Genomic DNA, 23,190 nt, shown 5'->3' with positions numbered 1-23,190 from the left:
ACTTGGAGACCCAAGAAGGCAAGAGAGTATGAGAAGCCAGGCTGTCAGTGAAGGGACTCTGGCCAGCTCAGGTGTGGCAAGCATGACTCTGGCAGGCCTTGCCCTTCTCTACCATTCCTCTGCCTTGCTAAAAACCATTAGATTACATTCCCAAAGCTAGTCACCACGGTCTTGTCCCTTTTTTTGGCCCTTCTTGCTCCTGAGGCTGACTACCAAAGTCTAGCTATCAAAGTATTAAAGTCCAGAAATCAAACCCTCTTTGGTTCACCTAATTAAACATGCCCAATTAAAATTAAACACCTCATCCTAACATGAGGTTTCCCCTTGTACCTTTATAAACTGACATTTTCCTGTGTGTCACATCTGTCTCCTTTCTATCAAGAGGGAGTTCTTTGTCCCCACTTCAGGACAAAATCCCCTAACCCCTTCTTCCCTTCTCCTGAGTCCTCTGTCTCCTGTGTCCTCTTATTCCCTGCCCCCATCCATCTGGAGCAAATAAATCTCCTTTTGTGCTGAGAACTCCGTGTTGGGGGTCCTGAGCTGATATTTTTCCATCTAGAACCACACAAGTGCCTACGTATGAACAGGCTGTGAGGTCCTAGAGCACCGTTCTTTGCAATGTTCCCCAGATAGAACCTTCTGCTGGAAACTACCTGAGGCAATGGCAATTAAGGTCAACTGAATAACCTGAAACTCTTTAAAATCTGTCTTCTTTTCCAAGTTGATTAATATTCTTAAACCCCAGAAAAACACAGCTCCTCACAGGGGCTGTTGTCCTCAGCCCTGTTCCTTACTTCCTCAGGTCCCTGATGTCCTCATGGCTGACCGTGTGCAGAGCGCCCTTGTGCAGCCTGTCTAAGCGCAGGGGCCTCGGGGAGGAGGGGGGAGAGGTTTCACATTTTATTGTCGTCTTGTCGTCTCGTACCTCTTCTCTGGAAGCTGGCAACTGAAGCAAGATAAGAGCAAGAACAGTGAACAGTGTACTTAAAGATCTATTAGCCACTCTGCTAGCACAAAAAGACATATGTTTGTTTGTAGTTTTGTTCTGAGATGCTACCCTGTGAGTGCACTACCTCTGCCTCCCCAGTGCTAGGGTTACAGGTGGCTCCACTGTGCCTGGCTAAAAGGCTGCATTTTAGTTCACACCAGCTTGAGGACTGCTGTCCAGAAGGGATTCAACAGCATAGAGCAATGTGATTCACAGTCCATCTCCCTGGGGAAAACATAAATCAGACAGGCACAGAACATTGACAACTCTTCCCTGAAGTCTAGGCACATCAGAGGCCAATGCTCAACAAAGCAGTCACAACCTGATCCATACTATTAACTGTGTCCTCACCAACACAACAGGGCAACCAGTTCTCACTGACCAGGATCCTCAGGCCACTCCGTGTGAACACTGGGGAGGCAGAGGCTACACCAGCAAATAGTCAGCATGTTCCTGTCTGGGGGTTGGGAACACACAGAACAGCTAGAGACCATGAGCCATACCCATGTGCATGGCTGCATTTCTGGGCAGGCTATACGTGGAAACATGAATGCAGGTTAAGAATAATGTTGCGTATGCCATTAAGATGGCCATAAGTATATACTAAAGGACATGAGGCAGAGGGTTCACAGCAGTAAACAGTTTTCACCCCATTTGGGTTGTATGGAGACACCTGTACTATCTGGTTCTAAACCAAGTTAGATAGATTTCATGAAGCACAGCAAGCATCTGTACGCGCAAGACAGGCAGCTGGAATGGCACTGAGGAGCACTGGTCCCACTATAGCCCCATCTGCTCAGGGCCAGGCGAGCTGAGGCAGCTCAGGACATTCACTCTGCATCTCCCTGTCTAACATGATCTCAAACCAGCAGCGGGCATCATGCATCTGGACCAGGCTCTGAAGGGCACACGCTCAGCATGCAGGAGGTCAAGGTTCCATCGCCTCCTCCCCAAAGCCACCATGGCTAGAAACTTTAGAAGAAATGTTGACACCTTAAAAATTGAATCATTATTGAAACACAAACCAAAGAAGTGAGCTCAGGAGCAATCCACATGCTTGGGATGCTACCATGCTCTTAGCAGAGCCTCACCCATAACAGCTCCCAAGCTGGTTCCCAAGTCCTGACAGTGATCCCAGGTGGTCCTCTATGCTCCTTCTGGAAGGGATGGCACTAGGATCCCTACTAAATTTAGACTCTTCAATCTTACCAAGTAGAGAAGTCATCTTAGCTTTCCAGTGATACTAAAGGTGGGGCAGGGTACACCACAGTGCAGTATCCAGCCCATGTGTGGCTCTGTAGACTAGGTCACCATACAGGAATGAAGTGTGGTTCACATACTGCTTCCTCACTGACACAAGCCAGGGGAGCTGAACTGAACAGTGTGCAGGGCAACTGAGGACTTGTGTCACTGAGGCAAGTCCACTGTTGACAACCTGAGTAGCACTGTTCATTTGGTTGAATATTGAGGGGTAAGCCCTATTTTGTATTCCAGTCTATCCTGGAACTCATGACTTTCCTGTTGTACATGGCATGAGCACTACTTGAACAGCACAGGTGTCACTCTTTTTTTAACTTAAAAGAGAAGGCCACAAACCACAGCACCTGCATGGCAACACTCATTGGCAAATTCATCAGTGGCAGGTAGAGATGGAAGCCATAGCTGTTCCAGTGCAGCCAGCTAGGAAGGTTGTTGACAGGCAGGGCTCCTGGGCTGAAGCATGGAAGATAAGAGGTAGCATGTCTAGGTCAACTACCAAAGCAGCTACTGCCAGCTCTTCCCAACTCTGTCCAGCATGCTGCACTTGCACCAATTTCTAGATACTGCTAGGGAATCAGGGCAGCTGGCAAAAGGTCCATGAGCAAAGTGACCACCAGCTCAGCTTTTGAAGTAAGACAGGCCTGAACACACACCTGTAACCCCATACCATGAGACAGAAGCTTCAGCTTCCACATTGATAAATGGAGTAAATATGGTGACCTGTATCCCACACAGATGCATGCAAGAGTTTAAGACAATGGTTCCAGTGCTTGGGAGGCTGAGGCAAGAGGACTGGTGTGAGTTCAAGACTGACCCAGGTCATCCAACGAGTTCCAGGACAGTCTGAGCTACAGAGAAAGATCTTGTCTCAAAGAAACAAAATTGTTAAAAATAAATAAAAAGGCAATGCCTTGACCACACAGTAGGCTCATGGTGGGCATGGGCATGAGCACACTGTGCCAGCCACAGCCTTCTCCAGAGCACATCCCTGCAGCTCTGCCTCAGAAACTCTTCCAATTCTAAACAACAGAAAAGCATGCAATAATTAGACAAGGATGCTTCTGCCCCAGTATTTCAGGGACAGGCTTCTCACATGACTATCAACATGACATGCAGGGTCAGACTACACACTGCTGGGAAATGTCAGTTACTTCTCTTCACATTACAGCAGTGTCACTCATGGAGATACAGTGTGTAAGGTCAACATGTGATTTACCTGTCTCCGGTGCTTCCTTAAGTCACTAGGCTGACAGATGCGTGTGAAGAAAGGAGAGAGAAAACAGGTTTACTGTATGTGTTGGGGAAAAGACTCAAGGATCAGTGAGATAATTGATAAGCAGGGCCAGAAGGACACACAAAGGTTGAACACTGAGAGGAAACATCACTGGAAATAAACATTCTCAAGACAGTTAAAAAGTATGCAGATTTCCCAGGAGGCAACACTAATTATTATTTGGCTAAGATTGAGTTTCAACACAGGCAATGTATTAAAACCTAGCATTCCTTGTAAGCAAGAACTCTAATGACCCTCACTCGAAGCCAGCCTCTCTGTTTATTAAATTCCATTAGGAGCTGTTACATTACCTATTATAAAGTCAAACAAACCTGCTTTGAGTTAACCACCTACTGGACATTAACCTAAAATCCTTACCTAGAATTTTATTTACAACTTTTCAAAAACAAGCTGATTGCTTAAAGCAGTGAGAGTAACTCCTCTGTCCCTGTGAAAAACTCCAAGAAAAGCTAGTGGGGTACCAGGGAGAGCCTTTAGGCTTTAAAAAAACAGCAAGTCTGTCAGCAGGTAGCTGAAAGCCCTGTGACACCAGAACCAGATGGGGCTGTGTCTGGGCTTCCATCAGTACCACACAAGGTAGGTCACTTGGACATACATACAGGACACTCCCTTGTAGACTCACAGACAGACTACATACCCTTTCCTCCCTGTGTCCACGTGTAGGACACACAAGTAACAGAGAATGCGTTCTTTTTTTTTTTTGGTTTTTCGAGGCAGGGTTTCTCTGCGGCTTTGGAGGCTGTCCTGGAACTAGCTCTTGTAGACCAGGCTGGTCTCGAACTCACAGAGATACCCCTGTCTCTGCCTCCGGAGTGCTGGGATTAAAGGCGTGAGCCACCAACACCCGGCTAACAGAGAATGCATTCTTAACATGAAAATGCGCTAACAATTGCATTCTTTTTTTGTTTGTTTGTAGACAGGATCTTTCTACATAGCCTTGGTTGTCCTGGAACTCAATTCACAGAGATCTGCCTGTCTTTGCCTCCCAAGTATTGGGATTTAAGGTGTGCGCCACCACTGCCCAGCCAACAACAATGTATTCCTCCAGTAAACTGCAGATATACACTTGGGTGCCTGATCATCTACAGGAGCTAGGAGGTGCGGCTGTCACAGCATAAGGTGTCAGATGGGCAGACAGACAGGGATCTGGGGTCAGGATCAGATGGAAGCAGACTGACAGACAGCAGGAAGACAGTCTCAAGCTGAAAAAAAATACACAGTTATCCCTACAAAGTGTTTGGAAGGAGGATGAAGCCACAGACCATGCCATGAAGTTAAGATCTTACCCCACTGCACTAATGACACATATTATACCGTGCATCAAAATACAAGAAGATATTATACTATTCAACAGCTCATTAAAATGATTCCACTGAATTAGTTACATGCCTACTGACAACATCATGGAAACTGCAGCAAAAGAGGTACAGCATGGCAGCGTAGCTAGGAAATAAACTGAGTCAAGTTAGTATGTGGACTCTTAGGATCACGCACATGCTAAACCCTCAACAGTCACTAGAAATTCTGAGATCCACATACTTGGGTCATAGAATTTCTGAGACAAAAGTACTCCCAAGCTAACCAGTCAAGACGCCCATCTCCTTTGGTTCCATAGTCCACAAGTCTCTGAGTGGCCATTGTGCCCCAGAGCTTAGAGACACCCCTGCTGTGAAGGGCTAAGGGACTCTTTCATACATTTTCTTATTTTAATTTCTGAAGATGGAAGCCAAGCCTGGCACATGCTAGGCAGTGCTCATCCTACCACTGGTCTCCACCCCAAGCTCCCTGCATGTCTTCCCACATGCTACAACAGCTCTCCAATCGTTTCTGCTCAAACAGGAAGTTTGCACCAGACCCCTGCCTAGCACCCCACAACTAAGTGTAACATGCTGGTCTGGTCATCTACGTATTATAATTAATTTGCATTGTTGACTAAATACTAGTTAACTTAAAAAAAAAAAAGACAGGGTTTCACTATATAGCCCTGGCTAACCCAATTCACTATGTAGACCAGGCAGGACTCAAACTCACAGAAATCACCTGCCTCTGTCTCTACCCCTTCAGCTTTTATAATCTGGAACCTCTTAAAGGAAGATGTGACTTCCATGAGTAACCCTTCCCCAGCAGTCTGAAGTAGAAAAGGCCCCACTTACCAGAGTCATGACACCCAGCCTGTCCACCTCCCGGGCTGGACTGTGAGGGACCCTTCTCGGTGTAGACCGACCACTGCCTGGAGGAGAAGAGCCAGCAAGCGAGGAAGCAGGGTAGGGGGGGATGGAGCTCATTGATCTAAAACGACCAAGATTGTCCAAGCTTCCACTACCCACTCTGCTCTCGATCTCCTCTGCCCGCTGCTCTGTATTCTCCTTCTCTTCTTGTATCAGCCTAAAATCCAAACAAGAGCAGTTGGTCTTATTCATCAGGAAGTCCTGTGTGTGCAAGCAGAAAATGCCCAGTCTGGCTGGGGGCAGGGGTCTTACATGTGAGCCCAGCAGCTGGAGACTACAGTGGGAGGAAGGTGCCTTCAAGACCAACGTGGGCCAGATACAGCAGGAGACCCTGTATCTAACTGCAGACTATTTCCCTCCACTGACAGCTAGAATGCTCCTGTGCTTGATCTTAACACAGACGAAGGTATGTTAAGCACTGGATGACAAAAGGAAACCCACTGCTTCTCATCCACAGCATGGTCAAGTCACCACCTCGCCTTACTCAACAGCACCTTGCATGCCTTGAGTCTGGCCTTCCAGGAACAGCTCTGAGTAGTAGGGAAGTGATCTGGGCCCTGTTTCTCTATTTATGAAGGGATGGAAGCGTTTCACCTCCCCTAGTATAGTGCAGAAAGGTGGCCAGGCTGTCAGAGATAGACTATCTCAGAAGCCCAAGTGCTCTGCTGTGAGGGGCTGTAAAAAGGATGTTGATCCCACCTATACCATGCTTTCTCATGGAAATGAACTCCTGCAAGACTCATCTTTTGAGTTTTCAATTGTACAACACACTAGGCCTCATTATAACACTTTCACACCTGTACAGCATCTACCCTAGTCTCTGGTCACCTCCCTGTCTCCTTCCTTCCACCCCCACACCTCCACATTATCCACTCGTCTCCTCATCTCCTTCTACTTTCTGTTGCTCTTATTTTGAAACAGAGTTCCATGTAGCTCAGGCTGGCCTTAAAATTGCTTATAGTCTTGTCTAGCTGTAAACTACTCTTCCTCCTGCCTCCACCTTCCAAGAGCTGGGATGACAGATACATGCCATTGCTTCCTGGTTCCTACTATCCTGTGTCTCTTACGTATCAAACACAAACACACACACACACACACACACACACACACACACACACACACACACACACACACACACACACACACACGATTATATATATACCTGATCTCTTTGTTGATGGCATCCAGCTGCTCCTGAAGCATCATGGCCAGTGTCTGTGCATCAGCCTGCCCACTGGGCGACAGCAGATCGACTGAGCTGAGCAGAGTATCTCTGTCATCTTCGCCGTCAGATATATCCACATCACTTTCAAATGCCTGTGCCACATTTGCCAAGACGCTGGCTTGTTGGGCCCGTTCCCAATCCTGTTCGTTGAGGGTCTGCACCTACCAACAAGAACACTATGTCTCAGCAGACAAGAGTAACAGCAAGCACTCTAGGGGCAGGAAAGGCTGCTATCAGAAATATGAACAGTCTTACTGCAGGCCAAGGCTTTAGGAAGATGCTCATGCACCTTAGCTGCTGCTAAACAAGAGGCACCTGACAGACAGAGAAGCTGGGCCCTGTGGAACACACCTGTAATGGAAACACCTAGAAGGTGGATACAGAGATGGGTCTAGATTTGGGGGTTAGCCGAAGCATAGGCTGACTGTCTCAAGGTGAGGGAGCAAGCACAGATATTGTGATAGAAATGCCTGGGACATTCCGCATCTACACTCAGGTCCCCACTTTAGTGGAAATTAAAAGGAAGCCGAGAGGCACATGAAAGGGTGTGTTCAACTGCCATGAATGATGCAGTGGGTGTGAGATTCCCAAGCCTGGTATAGACAAGCACCAAGAAAAGCCAGAGGAGAGCAAAGCAGGCACGTGAACACAGCCAGTGACCCCTGGTGGAGTTTCTGGGCAAAGGGGCTATACAGAAGAGACCCCTATTGTGAACAGTGCCCATAGCAGCTAGTGTTAAATCCTCCTGGTGGTTAATGAATACCCTCCTAACCCCCTCCCCTTTCAGCTGCCATACTCCCTCTCTGTGGATGAAAGGTCAGGGCTCAAGCCCTCACCTTTCCTCCAGAAACACTACACCTGCTGTGGCTTCCACTCAGACTTCCTACCAGTGGCACCCTCTCTCAGCTGGTTCCTCTCAGATAAGAACAGCACCTCCATCTCTCATCTTGAAACCACAGATAAAAACCATAACTTCCTGCCACCCTACTTCCTTGTCCATCAGCAAAACCTCTCCAGCAATTGCCATCTGTTTGTGCCCTTCCTCCCATTCACAAGGGCTAACTCAAAGTGAGCAGAGTACCACACTGAAAGTGAGCAGAGCTGGTCAGCCCACACAGGCTAAGGTTTGGCTGCTGTCCTCCCCGGATAGGCTATTCAGCTGGCCCCAGGTCCCACCCCTCCTGGCTTATCATTCTCTAGCCTGTAACACTGACAATGACAGTTGGCTACTCTAGAGTCAGGTGTCCATGGTACCTAATTGCCTCCTGCTTCTTATCCTTGGTATACTGCAGTGACTTGAAAATACACTCCTCTCTCCAAGTGGAAGGCAATTCTATGGTCCCCGTATGGGGAGAGACCACATTGACTCACAGGAGTGGAAGGAGTATCGCTGATGAAAAGGCATGTGGCTTCCCAGACCAGGTAGTGAAGGACCTGGGTTTCCTCCTGGCTTTCTTCACATGTGAGCTCTGAAGAGAGCCAGCAGCATACCACAAGGACCCCAGGGAGTCCATGCAGGTCAGTCGGAAAGGGCTTGAAAGCTCTGGCCCACACTGCCAAGCCTTCCCCATCTACAAGCACCCAAGGCCCTGAGTCATGCTGCTCCTAAATTCCTGGGCCCATGAACTACATGTAGCCATCAGCACAGAACTTCATGGTACCAGCCACAGAGCTAGCTAGGTAAAGACTATACTGCTTGTAGCTTCACACTACTCTCGAATTCATGGCAATCCTCCTGCCTTAGCCTCTTGAGTACTAGGATTACAGGTGTGTGCTGTGCCACTATACCTGGCATCATTTACAGTTTTTATTTACCATTTCAAGTACATACCGATTAGCATTAACTTAAAGGATATCTTATTAAAAATTCTGTTCTTAAAGAAAGAACTAAAACCAAAAAGCAAGCATACCCTAAAAGCAAGCTTTTAGCCAGAAAAGCCAAGGAAAGGAACATGGGGGAAGAAGGAGACCGAGAGTCTGTCCAAGAGGAACAGGTGACGTTCCGCAAGTGGAGGCCTTGCCTTGGAGGGCTCGTCCCGCAGCGCTGCCAGCCGGCCCTTCTGGGGGCGCCGCAACACTGCACTGGTGCTGTAAGCATCCACATGCCCGTCTGCCACAGGGAACCTGAAGTCCGGGACGCTGCCCAAATGGGGTCGGCTGAAACATGGGAAAAGGTGGGTATCAAAAGGAAGGTAAAGTGAGTGTCAAGTTGGAAAGGTCTCTGAGGAGGATCCCCTTGAACCTTCCCAGTCCTAGTCAGAAAAACCCACTCACTACTACAGTGGGAGGAGAGGAGGTTTGGATAACTGAGACCCATCTGAGAGGCTCTTCCAGATCAAAGGCACACTCAGGCACCACCTGTTGCCATCACCTGTTCTGTGGCCAAGTTCAAGATGGTGGTCACAACACTTCTGGGAGGAACCAGAAGCTAGGGCTTAACACAGCTTAACATAGAGTCACAGAGCTTCATAGCCTAGGCTGAAGATATGTCTAGAAAAGGGGACAGGGCTGAGTAACCAAGGAGAATCTGACCACTGGCTGTTTCTACAGCCAAGGTGTAGAGAGGAAGAAGAGCAGCAGGAGCTCAACCTCAGCATTCAATGCTCCCCTCCTCCCAGTGCTACCCCTAAAACTTCCTGGGAAAGAAGGTACAAGCCCTCACTCCAGAACTCCATCAGAGACCAAGGATAAAGATCTATGCACAGGAGTCCAGGAGAATTCAGAGACAGCTCAGGGGAACTCCTGCACACAGGACCAGTGGGACTTGCCAACTCATCCCCTTTGGCATCACTGACCCATCATTTTCTCCATGTTTTAAAGACAGGAGATTCATGGTTTCCTTTCTAACTCTCCTTCCCCACCTCTGATTCCTCAGGAACCTGTTGTCTCAGCATGGTTCCAGTCAGAATTCCAAGCTGAGGAGCTTAGTATAGCTTTGTGTTAACTGCAGGCAGCTCTGGGATCTGAGAGCTGTCAACCCTCTTACTCTTCATGTTGTTTTCAAGCTTAACCTCCCCAAGTCTACCCCTCACTTTTCTCCACTCAGTGAGACAAATCACAGCAATATGACTGACCTCATTGTCAAGTCCTGTGAAACTAGCCAGTGTACCCACCAGCTGCTCTGTGTCTGAGTTCCTTCTACCCAGGGCAGGGACTCACCCCTGCAAACAAGCCAGCGCCTCTCTGTTCTACCCTATGTCTCAAGGCCATGGGGGAAGACAATGAAGTTCCCAGGGCCATAATCCTCTCCTGTCACCTGAAATGCTACCCAAATATGGGCACACTTCCTCCATATTAAGCCCCCTTCAAAGCCTTTCCTTCCTTTCACATCTAAAACTCCCTCTTGAACAAAGTCACACATTACCCACTGTGATGGCACATGCTTGAATCCTGGCACTTGGAAAGATGAGAGAATCAAGAATTTGGGGCCTATCTGGGCTACAAAAGATGACTCAGCGGTTAAGAGCAAGTACTGCTCTTTCCAGAAAACCTGAGTTCAAGCTCCAGCACCCATATCAGGTGCTCAGAACTGCCTGAAACTCTAGCTCCAGGAGATCCAGTGCTGCCTTCTGGCTTCTGTGGGTATTTAATGCACTGCGCACGAGCACGCGTGTGTGTGCGCGCGCACACACACACACACACACACACACACAAAACATACACACATGATTAAAACTAAAACACATTTGTCTGAAAAAAAAAAACACAAAACAGAGAGCAAGTCTCTTACAATGCTGCTTACTAGCTCTCAGTGATGGCACTTGCCTCTCTCCATCACTTTGCCATGACTGCTCTGTACCCATGGCCCTTTTTGTCTCTTCCAGTGCAGTGACCCACCTGGCCCTCTAGATTTGCACTGAAAGTTCCTGGTTCTGTAGGGGCACCTTTCCTGGTGTGAAATAGGCCAGGTTAAAAGAGGCTGCAGGAGACCTAGCTTATACAACACCCCAAACTGAATGCAGAGGCCCTACTGTCTCCTTGCCTGCTCTAAGAGGAAGTCTGTTTGCTACCCAATAGTGTCACCTCAGTAACTTCTACTGAAGATCAACTCTCATAAGAAACAAAAAAAAAAAAAACCCAAACAGAAGAGTAGGACCCAAAGAGAGCTGCTTCTACAGGAAAAGATGAGAGTGCTTTAGGGCTGTGCACTAAGTGCTATGACCCTCTCAGGAGCTGAGTCACCTTATAGCAGCAACGAAAAGTCCTTTCACGACATAGTTCCAAAGTGCAGGACTAAACCCACAAGCAACAGATTCTGAATAGCTGTCATGTGACTTCTCTGTGAGGCCTGTCTTTCCACTCTAACCATGTTCTCTATCCTGTCCCTTCCTCTGGCACCTCAGTCAGCATATCCAAATACTAAGGAACTTCTTCCCATCTTCTGAAGCTCCACTGTGCTCCCCACAGAGGCAGCAATACATTTTTGGGCTCAAAACTTGCCCATCGGTAACCACCATACCTGTGATGAAGTGAAGGGCCTCTCAGTCTCATCTGGTCCAACTCAGCCCTCAGGGCTTCAATATTCAGGACAAGTTGGTCCTAGAAAACAGTAAACAGCTTCTATGACTGTTCTCTCATAAGGACTGGGCACCTGTAAGGTGCATTTCAATTCTGAGAACACTTCCTAAGTCCTACAGCAAGCAGGACTCAGGCCTCCAAAACTATGGATACCCTAATGAATGAAAAGCAGTTCCTGGTCACAGAAGAATAGAGAGGGAGAGAGAGAGAGAGAGAGAGAGAGAGAGAGAGAGAGAGAGAGAGAGAGAGAGGGAGGGAGGGAGGGAGGGAGGGAGGGAGGGAGGGAGGGAGGGAGGGAGGGAGGGAGAGAGAGAGAGAGAGAGAGAGAGAGAGAGAGAGAGAGAGAGAGAGAGAGAGAGAGAGAGAGAGATGCTGTAGTGTCAAATCCACTGACTGTATAAAGGGCCCACCCTTCTTAATCCACAGCCCACCAGGTCTTATTGTCTCCCACCCCTGCCCACCCAGCAGATCCCTGCTGGCCCTGTATCTTACAAAAGGCCCATGCTAATGTTAGTCTCACACACCCCCACCCAAGGACCCAGGGTTGTGGACCATGTGTACAACATGTTCAACATGCTCGCCAAGGGGCTGTAAACTGTGAGGACTAAGAGAGTCACCAGGATGGTTTGTCTCAATTTCTTTCAAACACCTGTGGTCACTGTCACTGCAATAACTCAAGTCAGCCCTTCTGGGACTTCTCATTGAGCCAGAGAGTAAAGTACCTTATCATGCTGTGTCTCTTCCAGTTGCTTCTTTGCATTTTCAACTTCCCGTAGAAGAGAATTCTGAAAAAGATACTGTCCTTCAGGGCTGGTTCTTTTAAATGGTCCATGAAACAAACTGGCTGCACTTGCTTAAACAGAGAGCAGTCATGAAAGAAGGGCCTGGCCATGGGAGGCACCCAAGCAGTCAACCAACACTAGCCATGAATGAAGTCAGATGCTGGTGTGTCCGTCCCTGTATACAACCTATCTCTTCACTAACCAATATTAAAGTAGGTCTGCCAATTTGTGATGCAACAGCTTTTGCTGATACTGTTTGTTTATTTATTTATTTTTTAGATTTCCCTTTTCCTGAGAGTCTTATTCTGTAGAACAGACTAGCCTGAAACTTGCAGCAATCTTCCTGCCTCAGTATCTGGGATGACAAGCATGAGACATCACACTTGACTTTCAAATTTGATTTCATAACTTCTTGCAAGTGGTCTACAGTGACTTTTGAAAGGAGAAAGGCTTGTCTAAATTTTTTTTAATTCTAATTTTTTCTTTCTTTCTTTCTTTTTTTTTTTTTTTTGAGATAGGGTTTCTCTGTAGCTGGAGGCTGTCCTAAAACTCACTGAGTAGACCAAACTGGCCCTGAACTCAGATCCACCACCTGCCTCTGCCTCTCAAGTGCTGGGATTAAGTCCTTAAGTTTAAATCATTTAAAACTAATGACTGTTGTTAACTAAATGGATTTTACTTGATTTCCTTTGGTCTGATAAAAGATCAGACTCTAACAAAAAAGAAAATAGTTAAAAGAGGCTCATGAGAGCCTATCCTCTATTAAAGACATTGTTTTATACAGCATAAAGACAAATTTTATACATTATTCCAAGCTTGTAATGCATAACTAATAATAAATGGGCATCAGCTGATATCTGAAACTCCAGCTGTCTGTGTCTTGGACACTCTCTGCTAACAGGTATGTACAGATCCGTACTCAAATGTACTTCAGCCATGCCTCTCCCTAACTAGTCGGATGAAGAACACAGTCGCAGGTATGATACAGAACCCTTAAAACTCCAACAAAATACCATTGTATAGCTGACATTTAACTTTGTCAAATGGCTCTTTACACATTTCCTTTCTAGGAGCCATTGTAACTAAAAAACTGATAATGCCCATTATGTATACAATAAAATAAACAGTGAGATAGTTAATGAAATAGCTGATTTGAAATAAGCTGTATGTAATACTATGGGAGGCCAGTTAGAAATGTGGAGGGAACAAATAAAATTAAAATATGACTGGAATGTTACATTCTATTATATCATACCTTTAAAACACCATAATAGCAAATACAGACTGGTGTGGCAGTCTGAATGTAATTGGCCCCCATAAGCTCCTAGGGAGCGAGCGGTACTACTGGGAAATGTGGCCTTGTTGAAGGAAGTGTGTCACTGTGGGGGAGGCTTTGAGGTCTCTTTTGCTTAAGCTTCACTCAGTGTCACAGTCCATTTGCTGTTACCTTCTCAGTCCTACATCAAGATGTAGCCAGCACCATGTCTGCCTGCACACCGCCATGCTCCCCACCATGACAATAATGGATCGAACCTCTGAAACTGTGAGCGAGCCACCACAATTAAAAGTTTCCTTTATAAGAGTTGCTGTGGTCATAGTGTCTCATCACAATAGAAACCCTAACTAAGACAACTGGGAAAAAGTTTAAGATGCATTTTATGGGTCACCCTAATTCTTCTCAAATGATTTAGGATTTATAGCAAAAAATTAAGGAAACTTTCTCAAAAAGGTTATCATATATGACAGGAATGAATGTTATGGATGCTTTAGCTTCATTTCATCCTGTACATCATTTTAACAGACTTCTTGTTCTATCTAACCTGTCCTGGAACTACCTCTTATAGACTAGGCTGGTCTCGAACTCACAGAGATCCACCTGCCTCTACCTCTGCCTCTGGTGAACTACCACCACCTGGCTATTATCCTTGTTCTTACAGTAATAACTTTATTGACTTTAAAATGTATTTTTAGCTTATTTGCATAAGATTGTGAAACAACACAATAGAGAAAATGCTGTACTTACTTTAAGGCTACATAATCTTCAACAGGGTTCTATAAGAAAGTAGGCTCAGCAGGGCAGTGGTGGCGCACACCTTTAATCCCAGCACTCGGGAGGCAGAGACAGGCAGATCTCTGTGAGTTTGAGGCCGGGCTGGACCGACAGCCTCCAAAACAATAAAGAGAAACCCTGTCTCGTTAAAAAAAGGAAGGAAGGAAGGAAGGAAGGAAGGAAGGAAGGAAGGAAGGAAGAAGAAAGAAAGAAAGAAAGAAAGAAAGAAAGAAAGAAAGAAAGAAAGAAAGAAAGAAAGAAAGAAAGAAGGCTCAGCAAACCATGGGGAGCAAGCTAGTTAGCAGCACTCCTCCTTCATGGCCTCTGCATCAGCTCCTAACCTCCAGGTTCCTGCCCTGCTTGAGTTGTTTCCTGACTTCCTTCAATGATGAACAGTGAAGTGGAAGCATAAGCCAAACAAAATAAACCCTTTTCTCCCTAAGTTGCATTGGTGATGGTTTTTCATAACAGCAATAGTAACCTCGACTAAGACATTCACTATGTAGTCCAGGCTGGTCCCAAACTCAAGATTCTTGCCTCAGCCTGAGTACAGGGATCAGGGTGTATGCCCCACATGCAGCTTATATACAATGGTACTAGAACAAAGGACGATATTCACACATGTATGGACTATAGCTACTTGTGTGGAGTAATGAGAACAAAATCACATGATTAAGCTAGCACTGAAAGCCAGTTGTATTGTATTTCCACCTGGCCCTCTGTGAAAGCCACTGGCTTTCTCCATCCTACAGGTCAAGTTTGGTAATCAACACTTGTTAAAGATACTGGTTATTGTTCCAGAGGGCTAGTCCCAGGGGATGCAAGGCCTTCCTCTGACCTCCTTGGATACCAGTCATACAAGTATTGCACAGACATACATGCAGGCAAAACATCAGTACACATAAAATAAATTTAAGGGGAGGACAGACACACAAACAGCACTCAAATGGGGAGAAACACAACCAGTCACTAGCTAGCAGGTGACAGAGAACAGGCAATGTCTTTCCCTGTCTTCAGGAGAGCATGTCCCCAGCCATTCTCCGAAGGAGCACTGCAGCTCATCTGCCCACCTTGTCCTCCAGCGCCGCCATCCTCTCCTTCAGATGCAGCTGCAGCCTCTCATTGGACTCCGAGAGCAGCTTGTCCACAGTGTCAGACAGGCGCTTATTATGTTCCTCATTCATCTTTTCTCTCTGCCTTGCCTAAAACAGGAAGGGAAAGCTTCCAACTTCAGGCTCATGTCCGGTCCTTCAGAAGCACCAGGACCAATGGTCATCAGGGGCTGTGACTTAGAGGCTGTGACTTTCAGAAGCACCAGGACCAATAGTCACCAGGGGCCCCTCATCCACAGAGGACTTTGAGGTGCCGACTACCTCTGGGATTATGAGAAACTCAGGACAATCTTGGTGAGGCTGTGAACTATAAGAGGCTACTGCTTTTGCTAAACCAAGACCTATGAACATATCCAGCTCTCAACTGCAGATAGTAGAGTCCCATGGGAGGACAGAAGAAATTTGAGAGGATCAGTCCATTTGCATATTGGCTCAGGAATTTCTCGGAGTGTGAATAAAAGCTTGGGTCTGGCTTCAAGGGGAAAAGACTTAAATGTACAAAGTGAAAGCTGAACAAGCTGTTCTTCAGTCAGTAGAGATGCAAGGTGTCTCTACCTACACTCAAAACCACAGCTGACAACGTAGTAACTTTACAATGTGCTAACTCAGCCAGGCGGTAGTGATGCACACCTTTAATCCTAGCACTTGGGAAGCAGAGGCAGGTGGATCTCTATGAGTTCCAGGTCAGCCTGGTCTACAAAACAAGTTCCAGGACAGGCTCCAAAGCTACATAGGGAGACCCTGGCTCAAAAAAAAAAAAAAAAGTGTTAACTTAAGATTAGAACTATGTCTACTCAGCATACATCTAAGCCTACCTCACTCAAGTCCCAGCACCCAGACAGGACTGAATTCCCAAGGAAGGGCTGACTGCACCAGGTCTAGCAAACCTGCGTGGGGAAAGCTTGGGTGGTAGAACCTTCTAAGACCCTCAGGTTTGGGCCCAAGAGAAAATAGCTGCCACATGAGAAGGCCGACCAGGCAGACACCTGATGGCCCTTCTCTGAAGAGTGTGCCTGCTTTTGGCCACACCTGAACACTCTCAAAGTCAAACAGCTGGAAGGTCAAGTGCAAATGTGATTGTCTATTCAGGACTCAGTGACACTGTATGCAAGCCTCACAGGCTCCGTGACAATGTGCCTACGCCTATGTTGCCTAAGACCTTATACAGGAGCTTAAAATCATCATTTCCCAGAAGTTCTCCTAGTGCTCTGCAGCCTTAAATTGATGGAAAACATTGGCTGCTGTGTTCCACATTCAAGCACCCATGCTTCCTCCCTCCACAGCATGCCTGTGGCAGATAGGGCCGAGGACTGCTTCTTGCCCTGTGTCCTGATGCCTCTGCCTGCCACTCCCAGGACAAGCTCTATGACCCAGCTGAAACAACACTCTCCCAGCTGCTCTCTAAGGCAGGTGAGCATTGGTGCTCCTCCTGCTCTGACACCATCACATACTGAGTGACAATTCAGGACCTGAGGACAGGCTTGAACATGGGATCTCAGTCTCTCATGCCAAGCAGGGCCAGTAACCTAAGGAGACAGACCTTGAGTTTTAGTTTCAGGTTCTAGGGAAGCATTTCTCAACTTGTGGGTTACAACTCCTTCCATAGGGGTTGCCTAAGACCATCCTGCAAGCAGATATTTACATTACAATTCATAACAGCAGTGAAATTACAGTTTTGATTAGCAATGAAATAATTTTATGGTTGGGGGTCACCACAACATGAGGAACTATACTAAAGGGTTGCAGCATTAAGAAGGTGGAGAACTACTACTCTAGGGAGGAAATAGAAAAGCAAAAAGCCTTGTGGAACTCAAGAAGCCTGACTGTGCCTGAAGTACTACTGTGACACCTCTGCTGCCATCAATGCTGATACAATAGCCATTACGTAACAAACACACTGGTGCAGTCCCAAAAGACCAGAGCATAAGTCCACAGCACAAGAACTGGATGAAAAAAGGAATTGTGGCAAGGAAGTCCAAGCCTGCTGTGGCCTGTGTCCCACCCCAAAACCAGGCTCAGCCCCATCCATACCCGTTGTAGCTCCTGATTCTTCTCCTCCAGCTGTGCCTCCATCTGCCGCAGCCTCTCTTCAATGTTGCCATGTCTCTCCTCAGCCTGCCAGCAAAGATGACAGAAGCTGATCCTCTGCTCATTTCATTTACACTGGCTATACACTACTGTAGCAGCAGCAAGCACCACATGCTGTGTGGACCATGTCTACTCTGGCAAAGGACAACACTTCCTCATCTCCATCAGCATCTCCTCTGTGGCTTCAATGTGTATACTATAAGGTGACTAATCCTCTCATGTTGACCTGAAGCGTGGCGGGTGCTAGTGACTGCCTTTCTGTGCCCCCCCCCCCACTGGCCTGCCTTGGACAACCCATCCACTGAGTGCCTCTGGTGGTCAGCATGGAGAGCAGGAAGCAGCAAGCATGAGCACAGGGCACAGTTCTACCTTCCTAAGCTTGGAAGTAAGCTCCAACAGTTTAGCTTCCTTAGCAGCAGAACTCCCAGAAGACAAAGGACCAGACTACAAAGCAACAGGACAGGAAGGACAGCAGGGAGAAAAGAAACCAAGACTTTAGGAAGGGAACCAGGGAAGACAGAAGCAAGGTTCTGTTAGAGCTGACAAGAACTCCTGTGTTCAGTCCTAGTGTACAGGAGTGGGGACAGGGCCCACCCTAGGTTTCCCTCACCCACAGGATGCTGTCTCCTGTCTCCATCTATACACCTCTCCCATCCCTCCCTATCAACCAAGTCCAAGCCAGGGAAACAGAACTCATGTCAGGGATACAGCTTCTGTTCACTCTGCTGTGCCTCACAAACAGGGCACCCGCCCATTACTCTTGAAGCTCCTGATTCCTGTCTACCCCACTGTAGACTCAGAGAGCATACACCTTAACAACAGTAGTTGAAAACAAGAGCATTCCAAACACACTGTGATATGAACCTGAAGTTCCAGCTATTCTGCTGAGACAGGAGGGTCACTAGAGGCAGGAGTTTAGAGCCAGCCTGTGAGATTCCATTTCAATGAGTAAATAAACATTTTAAAGCAACCTCAAAAGAATGAAATTACTTAAAAGTGTTTGACTGTCTTGAAAGACAAATGTCATCTTCCTTTTTCTGAAAGAAGCTACCAACTTTCTTCAAGTTGGTGAGAGAAATAACCCAAGCAGCTGTGACTCTTGGACCCTGACACCAAGGACAGCAGCTTTTACCTAGCAGGTTTGGGGACTAATAGGGAATAAGGGTCTTAAGCTATACAAAAACAGCGCTCCTGTCACACAACAGCATGGACACTCCATAGATGCCAGTGCAATGACTGGAACATTGAGGCCTAGCCATGTGGCCCTACCAGGCCCAGACGCACCTTGGAGAGTGCCGCCACCCTCTGGGCCAGCTCAGCCTCCACCTCTGGCAGCGTCTCAGCTTTGCGAAGGGTCTGCTGCAGCTTCTGCTCTGCCAACTCCAGACGCTCTTGTAACTGGCGGTTCTTGTCCTCTGTCTAGAAAGTCAACATCAAAAGTACAGGCTGCTGCTTCAGACATCTGACAAAGTGTCTACTGGCTTCAAAGCTTTTATCTGTTCTTTAAAAATAATAAAAACAAAACAAAACAAAAAACAGAGGCAGGTGGATCTCTGTGAGTTCCAGGACAGCCTGGGCTACAGAGTTCCAGGATAGTCAGGACTGACTACACAGAGAAACCTGTCTCAAAGAAACCAAGCAAGCAAACAAACAAACAAACAAAATACCCAAACCAATATGGATTCCTATATACTAAAGGAATGTGAGTTACCTTGTCAGAGTTGCTCATTTTTGATAGATAAGGACTTGCTGCCCAGAGTACTGCCTGAAAGCATAGCCCATGGCAAGCTGCTTTGGGCTGCTCTGTAAATGCTTGGATATGAAACCCTCTGCAGAAAAATCTATGTAAGTGTAAGTGGGTGAGTGAGACCACAGGGGCTATTGTCTGTGGGCACCACTCCCCTGTTCTGTGTGTGAGTACAATACACATCAGGTCTCACCGTAGTTTCTGAGCACTGCTTCATGACAGCAGTTTTCACAGCTGCCTACTTGATTTTTGGTCAAGCAATACCCTTTGCTCTTTATACAATACTGTCAAGCAGTCTGACTAGGTTTTTCTGTTTAACTCTCAATAACCTCAGACCGTATCCTGAGGAACAAGATGCCTGCCAGCTCCTATAATTTTTAGTGCTATTAAGTATACTGTTCAGCATTGTCAACAAGTTCTTTACCACTTCTTATTTAGTGAAAGGGCTGAGAAGAAGCAACTGGCTTCCAATGAAACAGAAGAAAGGGCTGGGGAGACAGCTCAGTTGGCAGAGTACCAGCTATGCAAGCATGAGAACCTGAGTTCAATCCTCAGCACCCACATTAAAAAAACAAAAACAAAACCCACACATGCTTGTAATCTCAGCACTGGGAAGGCAGATACATCAGGAATCTTGGTACTCACTGTTCTGCCAGTCTAGCAAGTGTGAGTTCCACATTCTGTGAAATACCCTATTTCAAAATCTTACATCTCTCAGCGGGCTGGAGAGATGGCTCAGAGGTTAAGAGCACTGACTGCTCTTCCAGGGGTCCTGAGTTCAATTCCCAGCAACCACATGGTGGCTCATAAACATCTGTAATGAGATTTGGTGTCCTCTTCTGGCCTGCAGGCATGCATGCAGACAGAGCACTGTATGTATAATAAATAAATAAATCTTTAAAAAAGAAAGAAATAGCTCAGCAATTAAGAGCATTTGCTGCTCTTCTAAAGGACCCAAGTTTGATTCCCAGAACCAAACCCACATTCACTGGTTTACAACCACCTGTAACTTCAGCTCCAGAGGATCCCATCCCTTCTGAACTCTACAAGCATCTGCACTCACACAGGCACATACCCACACACAAGTACACATAATTAAAAATAGAAACAAAGCTTAAAAAATTACCTTAAATTTAAAAAAAATTAAGGTGGAGAGCAATAGAGAAAAAGACCCTGACTTTGACCTCTAGCTTCCACATGCACACATCTACACACACAGGTGTACATACATGTGCATGAACATACACAAAACATGCACAAGACAGATGCATGCTCACACCAGAAAAAAGAAGGAATCACAAGAATCAAGGATCTACAAACTTGTAAGAAGTAATTCACAAGAAAAATGACATTTGGACTTGATTTCCAACATGCACCTTTCAGGTAAAAGGTCTTCAACTTCAGAGTTACAAATAACTACAGCTTGAAAGGGGCCCTTAGAGCCCAGTACCTGTCGGTGCATGGAATCTTTATTTGCAATTTCATTTTCAAGTTTGTCATTGAGGTCATGCACAGACGTGGCTTCACGCTGTGCTGCGAGGTAGCGTTTCTCAAGGGTGGTGATTCTCTCCTCCATATCCTCCTTCTGGGCCATTGCCTGTGTTGTAGAATCCAGAGGGAAATGGGGGTGATAAATGCAGAACTTATCAGAACATTCAGGAGACAAAAAGATTAAACACATCTCAAGCATGAAACTACTGTTCCCCCAAAGTAAACTGCCAGTTTATTCAAATTGAGTAAAATGGACATACTTTAAGCATATTTACCCACATGATCAGCAACTTTGCCTGGTCAATCGGCTCATGTCAACAAATAGTATGTATCTGACTACATACTATTAATAAAACTCCCCATATAACAGTTTATGCATGCAAGAATCTGAAGGCATCTGTGGTAAAGGTGTACGTAACCTGTGTCTGCCCACCAACAAACACCCAGGCTCATATAGCACTGGGGGCAGAATTGCTCTCTCAGGTGAGAACTGGAGAAACTTGCAAAGCTCAAACATGTTAACAATGAAACAAAAGTCAGCAGCAAAGACAACGTTACAAAAACCCCAAACATCTCTGAAGACCAGGACCAGAACTTTTGTCATGTTCATTATTTGTCTTCCATCCCCAAATTCGGTTTTTAGCTCTTTCCCTATTTTTAGTAATTGATGGCAATCTTTAATATATTTCTTGAAGAAACAAATCTTAAAAGAATGCCACAGGGCAGTGGTGGCACACGCCTTTGATCCCAGCACTCGGGAGGCAGAAGCAGGCAGATCTCTGAGTTCGAGGCCAGCCTGGTCTACAGAGCGAGTTCCAGGATAGACTCCAAAGTTACACAGAGAAACCCTGCCTCAAAAAACAAAATAAACAAGTAAAAATTAAAATAAAAAAATATAATTTTCTGCCACATAAATAATTCCCTGTGGCCCAAGAAAAGCACAACTTGGTAGGTTCTATAATACAGGCAGTGTTTCCTTTGGTATGAATTCTTACAACAAATCATATTCATCTCCACAACTAAAGTGCCCAGGTGTCACACATGTTAAAAGGTAAGGGTCTCATGAGGTAACAAAAGACATGTTCAGATGGGACAGAAAGAGCTTTACAAGACAGCACACAGCTCTCCTTTTGTTTCTAATGATCAATGAGGGCCTTATAAACAGTTACCGAGGAAAAATGGTTGGGAGGTGAATATATAAATACATATTTCCATAAAGATCCTGATGACCAGAGTGTAGCAACCTCAGTACTCAAGCATAATTGACAGCATGTTTGTGGGCTCTGTGGGTAAGTCAGAAGGAACAGAACACAAGGAAAAGCACCCTATAGGAGCCAGCAGTCATGGAGGCATGTGATCCCCACATGAGGGCAGTGCAGGAGGGAAGAGCACATGAACTGTATCCCAAAGGTCCCTGAGAATAAGAGTAAAAGACAAAGGGAACAGGAAGCCAAGTGCACCCCGCACTCACTTCACGGACATCTCGCTGCAGTTTTGTATTCATCTCTTCAGACTTGATGAGGTCTTTTCTAGCTGTGTCCAAATCCTCCTCCAGCTCCGCTGCATGACTGGACAGGGAGGCTAGGCGCTCCTTCATCTGGCTCTGCTCTCTTGCCTGCCTGTCTATGACTTCCTGTAGCTCCAGCACTTTGGCAAGATCCTCGTGGCTCAAGGAACCATCAGAAGACCTCTGAAAAGCACAGTCTTATGGCACCCTGTTTGGCATACCTCCAGAAAAACAAGGACCCTCAGAGGAACCCGCACGCTCCTTAGAGGACACTGTTCCCCAACGGCCCACCCCCACAGAAAAAAAGCCAAGGACTTGCCTTGCCGTTGGTGCTTGGTGTGTTTTCCTGTTCGTGGTTTCCATCGAGCATTCCATCCGTTAGTGTTTTCTTCTGATTATTCTGTTCTTTAAGAATCATTAGCTAAAACAGAAAATTTTAACACACTGGTGTAAGATCTTTACGTAAGAGAAATGAGCAAAGGTGGCCAGTGGCTTTGGGGGACAAGTGGCTATAACTGCTGTGCAGCCAAAGACTCTGGCAGAGTTCTAGAAACCATGTGTCATCTTCAGACAGAGAGGCACTTGGAAGAGGCTAAGGGCTAAGACTGAGTCCAGTGACCCCAGCAGCTGATCTACACTAGGAAAAGCAGTAACTTCTGGGGTCTATTACTGTCTCATTCTTTTAAATTAAGCAATAATAATCAAACCCCTTCAGTTCCGACTCCATGACAATACCTCAAGCTCACCTCTTTGTGGGTAGCACCCAGCTCCTCCTCTAACAAGCTGCACCTCTCCAGAGCTACTCGTAGTCGTTCTCGTACCTGCAAGTGAAGGGTTGAGTGTGCACTTGGACTCCTGCTGCATGACCAATGCACTATAGCATTAGTAGAATACAGACTG

At 46.3% G+C, this 23,190-nt stretch overlaps 1 protein-coding gene across 17 annotated transcripts in view; it reads right to left on the bottom strand.

Moving 5' to 3' along the window:
• Positions 1–23,190, bottom strand: part of Ppfia1 (PTPRF interacting protein alpha 1) — an 80,785-nt gene that overhangs the window by 22,434 nt on the left and 35,161 nt on the right. For 10 of the 17 annotated variants that reach the window (XM_040750723.1, XM_040750702.1, XM_040750705.1 and 7 more), the window contains 15 exons: positions 23,037–23,111; positions 22,610–22,711; positions 22,255–22,473; positions 20,743–20,889; positions 18,830–18,964; positions 17,915–17,989; positions 17,489–17,572; positions 15,416–15,547; positions 12,236–12,298; positions 11,455–11,534; positions 9,017–9,152; positions 6,933–7,156; positions 5,696–5,927; positions 3,465–3,494; positions 795–946 (listed from right to left, as the gene is read on the bottom strand). In XM_040750723.1, coding sequence (XP_040606657.1) covers positions 795–946; positions 3,465–3,494; positions 5,696–5,927; positions 6,933–7,156; positions 9,017–9,152; positions 11,455–11,534; positions 12,236–12,298; positions 15,416–15,547; positions 17,489–17,572; positions 17,915–17,989; positions 18,830–18,964; positions 20,743–20,889; positions 22,255–22,473; positions 22,610–22,711; positions 23,037–23,111 — 1,886 coding nt within the window. The remainder of the gene's footprint in view (positions 1–794; positions 947–3,464; positions 3,495–5,695; positions 5,928–6,932; positions 7,157–9,016; positions 9,153–11,454; positions 11,535–12,235; positions 12,299–15,415; positions 15,548–17,488; positions 17,573–17,914; positions 17,990–18,829; positions 18,965–20,742; positions 20,890–22,254; positions 22,474–22,609; positions 22,712–23,036; positions 23,112–23,190) is intronic. The other 7 variants (XM_040750737.1, XM_040750742.1, XM_040750777.1 and 4 more) reach the window with 3 other exon arrangements.

This window comes from Mesocricetus auratus, unplaced genomic scaffold, assembly GCF_017639785.1.
Source record: "Mesocricetus auratus isolate SY011 unplaced genomic scaffold, BCM_Maur_2.0 Super-Scaffold_4256, whole genome shotgun sequence".
NCBI lineage: Eukaryota > Metazoa > Chordata > Mammalia > Rodentia > Cricetidae > Mesocricetus > Mesocricetus auratus.
Note: the sequence above shows the minus strand (reverse complement) of the source record. Positions and strands in the feature narration are given on the sequence as shown.